General features: G+C 48.2%; 1 protein-coding gene across 1 annotated transcript; it reads left to right on the top strand.

Moving 5' to 3' along the window:
* The first annotated feature begins 502 nt into the window (after positions 1–502).
* Positions 503–6,276, top strand: c4h11orf98 (chromosome 4 C11orf98 homolog). The gene is made up of 4 exons (XM_031820096.1): positions 503–634; positions 1,035–1,159; positions 2,983–3,080; positions 5,473–6,276. The coding sequence occupies exons 1-4, from the start codon at positions 587–589 to the stop codon at positions 5,649–5,651; spliced, it is 450 nt and encodes a 149-aa protein (XP_031675956.1). The 5' UTR covers positions 503–586; the 3' UTR covers positions 5,652–6,276.
* The last annotated feature ends 1,528 nt before the right edge of the window (positions 6,277–7,804 follow it).

Below are 7,804 nucleotides of genomic sequence, written 5' to 3'. Positions count from 1 at the left end.
GTGTGTGAGACATCAGGAGAGTTACAGGGTGGGTTCAGTGGTGGTGGCAGCTGCAGAGAGGTGTTTGGGTGTGTGAGACATTAGGAGAGTTACAGGGTGTGTTCAGTGGTGGTGGCAGCTGCAGAGAGGTGTTTCGGTGTGTGAGACATCAGGAGAGTTACAGGGTGTGTTCAGTGGTGGTGGCAGCTGCAGAGAGGTGTTTGGGTGTGTGAGACATCAGGAGAGTAACAGGGTGGGTTTGGTGGTGGCCCAGCCTTTTAGGTTGTTGGCCTGAAGTAGGACTAAATAGGTTTAAATAGATGGTATTTATTAATACTCGTTGGGAGTGTAGTGTTAGATGGTAGGGTATTTGCTGTATTCTTTGTTGTTGTTGATTTACTCCAGCCTAGTAGGTGGCAGTAATGCAACATTTATTGGATGCCAACCCGCCGTTAAACCTCAGCATTGTTTTGGAAGAAGAAGCAGAAGAAGAAGAAGAAGAAGAAGAAACGTTCCAGCCAATGAAAATGGGAGAAAGTGGTCTCTTCCAGCCAATGAGAAGTTAGCCCGGAACTCTCCTAACGCCTCTCATATTACAGCAGCAAGCATGGGGAAGACTGGGACACCGGGTGGAAAGATCAACAGACCCAAAACAGTAAGTTACACATGTAAAAACTTGATTTAGATATTTACACCAGTACGAGATGTAGAAAGATTACTTCATCATAACCTAGAACCAGAAAGACAGCTCGTTTTATGTTGCTGAAGGTAAAATGACAACAAGAAGTTCGTGTTAGCAAAACGGCTAACTAGCTAAGCTGCAGTTAGATCACATGGCGTTATTTCGTTATGACACAGTTCAAAGTAAGCTAGCTACAATGTTTGTTATTTCTAGTAACTACCAGTATGCTACAACGTTGTTATTTCTAGTAACACTGCACCAAAAATGTAACATTTAATTAAGATGTGCATCAATACTGTCTACGTTATGTGTTACCAGCTAGCTAAACCCCCAGAAAGCTTTGCTGCCTCATGTTTAGATGTATGTTCTTCAGGAGCTGGGCAAGAAGCTCTATAAGCGGCGGAGGAATCTGACCCGTGAGAAGAGGAGGAGACACATCAAGGTGGGAGCTGTGGTGGACGAAGGACTCACCACCATCCACCATCTCAGGAAGAGAAAGTAGGTCCTGTTTCCAGACTGTTTGTACTTCATACTGTAAGCCAGTGGTTGTTAACCAGGGCTACCCCTAGGGGATACTTGAAGACTCATGAGACCGGGCAGAGACAAATGTACTTGGTGGTTCGGTCATAGATATAATAAAACAGTGGTATATTTATGGGTAGATTAACCAACAAAGATGGAGAACAACAAGCATGAGCAAACTGCCTGACCAATGGGCCTGTATTCTGAATGTGGTTGTCCAGGATCCTGACCAGGTGTAGTGTTATTGTTGTCCAGGATCCTGACCAGGTGAAGTGTTGTTGTTGTCCAGGATCCTGACCAGGTGAAATGTTATTGTTGTTGTCCAGGATCCTGACCAGGTGAAGTGTTGTTGTTGTTGTCCAGGATCCTGACCAGGTGAAGTGTTGTTGTTGTTGTCCAGGATCCTGACCAGGTGAAGTGTTGTTGTTGTCCAGGATCCTGACCAGGTGAAGTGTTGTTGTCCAGGATCCTGACCAGGTGAAGTGTTGTGGTTGACCAGGATCCTGACCATGTGAAGTGCTGTTGTTGTTGTCCAGGATCCTGACCAGGTAAAGTGTTTTTGTTGTTGTCCAGGATCCTGACCAGGTGAAGTGTTGTTGTTGTTGTCCAGGATCCTGACCAGGTGAAGTGTTGTTGTCCAGGATCCTGACCAGGTGACGTGTTGTTGTCCAGGATCCTGACCAGGTGAAGTGTTGTTGTTGTCCAGGATCCTGACCAGGTGTAGTGTTGTTGTTGGCCAGGATCCTGACCAGGTGAATTGTTGTGGTTGGCCAGGATCCTGACCAGGTGAAGTGTTGTTGTTGTCCAGGATCCTGACCAGGTGAAGTGTTGTTGTTGACCAGGATCCTGGCCAGGTGAAGTGTTGTTGTTGTCCAGGATCCTGACCAGGTGAAGTGTTTTTGTTGTTGTCCAGGATCCTGACCAGGTGAAGTGCTGTTGTTGTTGTCCAGGATCCTGACCAGGTGAAGTGCTGTTGTTGTTGTCCAGGATCCTGACCAGGTGAAGTGTTGTTGTTGTCCAGGATCCTGACCAGGTGTAGTGTTGTTGTTGTCCAGGATCCTGACCAGGTGTAGTGTTGTGGTTGTTGTCCAGGATCCTGACCAGTTAGTGTTGTGATTGTTTTGAGTCCTAGGGTGTATGGTAGTAGTACCCAGGTCTTTGTTGCTGTGGTCTGATTGGCTTGTTGAGCTGCTGTGGTCTGATTGGCTTGTTGAGCTGCTGTGTTTGTTCCTTCGCTCCATCATCATTGCCATGTTGCAGTCTGAAAGTGATGTTGTTGATTCTCGTCCCTGCTCAGCCCCAGAGCCAACATCACTCTGTAGTCTGAAAGTGATGTTGTTGATTGTCGTCCCTGCTCAGCTCCAGCCCCAGAGCCAACATCACTCTGTAGTCTGATGTTGTTGTTGTCGTCCCTGCTCAGCTCCAGCCCCAGAGCCAACATCACTCTGTAGTCTGATGTTGTTGTTGTCGTCCCTGCTCAGCTCCAGCCCCAGAGCCAACATCACTCTGTAGTCTGAAAGTGATGTTGTTGATTGTCGTCCCTGCTCAGCTCCAGCCCCAGAGCCAACATCACTCTGTAGTCTGATGTTGTTGTTGTCGTCCCTGCTCAGCTCCAGCCCCAGAGCCAACATCACTCTGTAGTCTGATGTTGTTGTTGTTGTCGTCCCTGCTCAGCTCCAGCCCCAGAGCCAACATCACTCTGTAGTCTGATGTTGTTGTTGTCGTCCCTGCTCAGCTCCAGCCCCAGAGCCAACATCACTCTGTAGTCTGATGTTGTTGTTGTTGTCGTCCCTGCTCAGCTCCAGCCCCAGAGCCAACATCACTCTGTCTGGGAAGAAGAAACGCAAGCTGCTCAAACAGCTGCAACACATGAAAGCAGAGAAGGCCGCTATGGAAGGTAAGAAGTGAATAACTATATATTTTAAACTGGGTTGTTGAATCACATTTTGTGAATCACGAGTTGTCATGTGCTCTCATATCTACTTCAGAAAGGATCAACTCTCCACCTGTCAATCACAATGTAGCTGAGTTTAGTCACCCCTCACAATGTAGAGTAGCTGACTTTAGTCACCCCTCACAATGTAGAGTAGCTGAGTTTAGTCACCCCTCATAATGTATAGTAGCTGAGTTTAGTCACCCCTCATAATGTAGAGTAGCTGACTTTAGTCACCCCTCACAATGTAGAGCAGCTGACTAGTGACCCCTCACAATGTAGAGTAGCCGACATTAGTCACCCCTCACAATGTAGAGCAGCTGACTTTAGTCACCCCTCACAATGTAGAGTAGCCGACTTTAGTCACGCCTCACAATGTAGAGTAGCCGACTTTAGTCACCCCTCACAATGTAGAGTAGCTGAGTTTAGTCACCCCTCACAATGTAGAGCAGCTGACTAGTGACCCCTCACAATGTAGAGTAGCTGAGTTTAGTCACCCCTCACAATGTAGAGTAGCTGAGTTTAGTCACCCCTCACAATGTAGAGCAGCTGACTAGTGACCCCTCACAATGTAGAGTAGCTGACTTTAGTCACCCCTCACAATGTAGAGTAGCCGACTTTAGTCACCCCTCACAATGTAGAGCAGCTGACTAGTGACCCCTCACAATGTAGAGTAGCTGACTTTAGTTACCCCTCACAATGTAGAGCAGCTGACTTTAGTCACCCCTCACAATGTAGAGCAGCTGAGTTTAGTCACCCCTCACAATGTAGAGTAGCTGAGTTTAGTCACCCCTCACAATGTAGAGTAGCTGAGTTTAGTCACCCCTCACAATGTAGAGTAGCTGAGTTTAGTCACCCCTCACAATGTAGAGCAGCTGACTAGTGACCCCTCACAATGTAGAGTAGCTGACTTTAGTCGCCCCTCACAATGTAGAGCAGCTGACTTTAGTCACCCCTCATAATGTAGAGCAGCTGACTTTAGTCACCCCTCATAATGTAGAGTAGCTCACCTCATCATCTGAACCGTCTCGTTGTTCGTTCAGTCCAGTCCATGTAGACGGCCATGCACGCATTAATCAGCATATGAAGAGACCCTGACGTATTGAGGCTGTTCTGAGGGCAAAGGGGGGTGTTCCTAATGTTTGGACCCATTTTATGGCCATTTTATTAGGTACACCCATCTAATACCTGGTCAGACCCCTCTTTGCCTCCAGAACAGCCTGACTTCTTCAGGCATGGATTCTACAAGTTCGGGGAAACGTTCCACAGGGATGTTGGTCCATGCTGACGTGATGTCATCTCGCAGTTGCTGCTGATTGGCCGGCGGTACAGTCATGCTGCCAACAGCCCCGTTCCATCTCAACCCAGAGATAATCTATTGGGGTTTGGACAGCAACGATGTTCACAGATGCTGTGGCGTTCAAACGTTTCTCAGTCGGTATCAAGGGGACCTAACGTGTGCCAGGGAAACATTCCCTGCAGCATTACACCACCACTACTGTTGAAACCAGACAAGACGGAGACACGGACTCATGACTCTGCCATCAGCATGACTCAACAGGAAGTGGGATTCGGGCGGAACCAGACAAGACGGAGACATGGACTCCTGACTCTGCCATCAGCATGACTCAACAGGAAGTGGGATTCGTGCGGAACCAGACAAGACGGAGACATGGACTCCTGGCTCTGCCATCAGCATGACTCAACAGGAAGTGGGATTCGCCCGGAACAAGACAAGACGGAGACATGGACTCTTGACTCTGCCATCAGCATGACTCAACAGGAAGTGGGATTCGTGCGGAACCAGACAAGACGGAGACATGGACTCCTGACTCTGCCATAAGCATGACTCAACAGGAAGTGGGATTCGTGCGGAACCAGACAAGACGGAGACATGGACTCCTGACTCTGCCATCAGCATGACTCAACAGGAAGTGGGATTCGTGCAGACCCAGATGGTGTTTCCACCCCCCAGTTGTCCAGTGTCGGTGATGTCCACTGGGGCCGTTGCTTCTTGTTTTTAGCTGATAGGAACCCGGTCGTGCTGTCGCCTGTCCGCGACGAGGACTGACGAGTTGTGTGTTCTGGGAGGCTGTTGTGCACAACGCTGTTGTACTGCACCTTATCCTTTAGGTGAACGGGGTAGTGTACCTAATAAACTGGCCTGTTAGCTGGCACCATTCTTCTCCTTTAGGTGAACCTAATAAACTGGCCTGTGTATAGGCTATATATATATCTCTCTGTGTGCAGCATCTGAGGTCTCTCTCTCTCTCTCTCTCTGCATGCAACATCTGAGGTTTGTCTCTCTCTCTGTGTGTGTGCAGCATCTGAGGTCTGTCTCTCTCTCCCTCCTTAGTTGAGGCAGCAACAAACAAGACGAAGGCAGCAGCACCAACGAAGGCAGCAGCACCAACGAAGGCAGCAGCACCAACGAAGGCAGCAGCACCAACGAAGGCAGCAGCACCAACGAAGGCAGCCAGAGGCCAGAAAGGGGGTGTGTCCCAGGGGGATGTGGACATGGCAGATATGGAATGAGAAGAGGATGGAGAGACTGTTCTGTTGGCCCCATGCCAAGGCCAGACCGGGCCCCGTATTTAGACCAGGCCCCGTATTTAGACCAGGCCCCGTATTTAGACCAGGCCCCGTATTTAGACCAGGCCCCGTATTCAGACCAGGCCCCGTTTTCAGACCAGGCCCCGTTTTCAGACTGGGCCCCGTTTTCAGACTGGGCCCCGTATTCAGACTGGGCCCCGTATTCAGACTGGGCCCCGTATTCAGACTGGGCCCCGTATTCAGACTGGGCCCCGTATTCAGACTGGGCCCCGTATTCAGACCGGGCCCCGTATTCAGACCAGGCCGCGTATTCAGTCCAGGTCCCATATTCAGATCAGGCCCCATATATATGAATATGATTTTATGGGCGGGGGGCTGATCCTGGATCAGTCTTAGCCTTTTATACCTAATTAATATGATTACATGGACAGGGGAGGCCTGATCCTGGATCAGTCTTAGCCTTTTAGACCTAATGAAAATGATTACATGGACGGGGAGGCCTGCTCCTGAGCCAGAGAGTGTTTGTGTATCTGAATGCCGTCATTGTAAATAAGAATTTGTTCTTAACTGACTTGCCTAGTTTAAATAAAATAAAAAACAGACAGAATGGGGGAATTGTTTTTTTCCTCCCAACTACAAAGGAGGAATGAATGTGGAATCTGATCTGGAGTCAGTGGCCTTGTTCAAACATGGTGGAAGTTATGTCTGCATCCCAAATGGCTCCCTGTTCCCTGAGGCCCGTCGGACTCAGAAGTAGTGAATTGTATTGGGGATAGATACCATATGGGATCGAACCCAATGACTACAGCCTCCTGTCATACCTGTAGGTAAACCAAGGTGACCTGTTCATACCTGTAGGTAAACCAAGGTGACCTGTTAACATGCAGTCTCCCTTCATGCCTGTAGGTAAACCAAGGTGACCTGTAGATAAACCAAGGTGACCTGTTAACATGCAGTCTCCCTTCATGCCTGTAGGTAAACTAAGGTGACCTGTTCATGCCTGTAGATAAACCAAGGTGACCTGTAGATAAACCAAGGTGACCTGTTCATGCCTGTAGATAAACCAAGGTGACCTGTTCATACCTGTAGGTAAACCAAGGTGACCTGTAGATAAACCAAGGTGACCTGTAGGTAAACCAAGGTGACCTGTTCATGCCTGTAGATAAACCAAGGTGACCTGTTCATACCTGTAGGTAAACCAAGGTGACCTGTAGATAAACCAAGGTGACCTGTAGGTAAACCAAGGTGACCTGTAGATGAACCAAGGTGACCTGTTCATGCCTGTAGATGAACCAAGGTGACCTGTTCATGCCTGTAGATAAACCAAGGTGACCTGTTCATGCCTGTAGATAAACCAAGGTGACCTGTTCATACCTGTAGGTAAACCAAGGTGACCTGTTCATACCTGTAGGTAAACCAAGGTGACCTGTTCATACCTGTAGGTAAACCAAGGTGACCTGTTCATACCTGTATGTAAACCAAGGTGACCTGTTCATACCTGTAGGTAAACCAAGGTGACCTGTTCATACCTGTAGGTAACCCAAGGTGACCTGTTCATACCTGTAGATAAACCAAGGTGACCTGTTCATACCTGTAGATAAACCAAGGTGACCTGTTCATACCTGTAGATAAACCAAGGTGACCTGTAGATAAACCAAGGTGACCTGTTCATACCTGTAGATAAACCAAGGTGACCTGTTCATACCTGTAGGTAAACCAAGGTGACCTGTTAACATGCAGTCTCCCTTCATGCCTGTAGGTAAACTAAGGTGACCTGTAGGTAAACCAAGGTGACCTGTTCATGCCTGTAGATAAACCAAGGTGACCTGTTCATACCTGTAGATAAACCAAGGTGACCTGTTCATGCCTGTAGATAAACCAAGGTGACCTGTTCATGCCTGTAGATAAACCAAGGTGACCTGTTCATACCTGTAGGTAAACCAAGGTGACCTGTTCATACCTGTAGGTAAACCAAGGTGACCTGTAGGTAAACCAAGGTGACCTGTAGGTAGACCAAGGTGACCTGTAGATAAACCAAGGTGACCTGTAGATAAACCAAGGTGACCTGTAGGTAAACCAAGGTGACCTGTAGGTAAACCAAGGTGACCTGTAGATAAACCAAGGTGACCTGTAGA

This window comes from Oncorhynchus kisutch, unplaced genomic scaffold (assembly GCF_002021735.2).
Source record: "Oncorhynchus kisutch isolate 150728-3 unplaced genomic scaffold, Okis_V2 scaffold3040, whole genome shotgun sequence".
Taxonomy (NCBI): Eukaryota; Metazoa; Chordata; class Actinopteri; order Salmoniformes; family Salmonidae; genus Oncorhynchus; species Oncorhynchus kisutch.
This window is presented reverse-complemented; position numbering and strand designations above follow the sequence as displayed.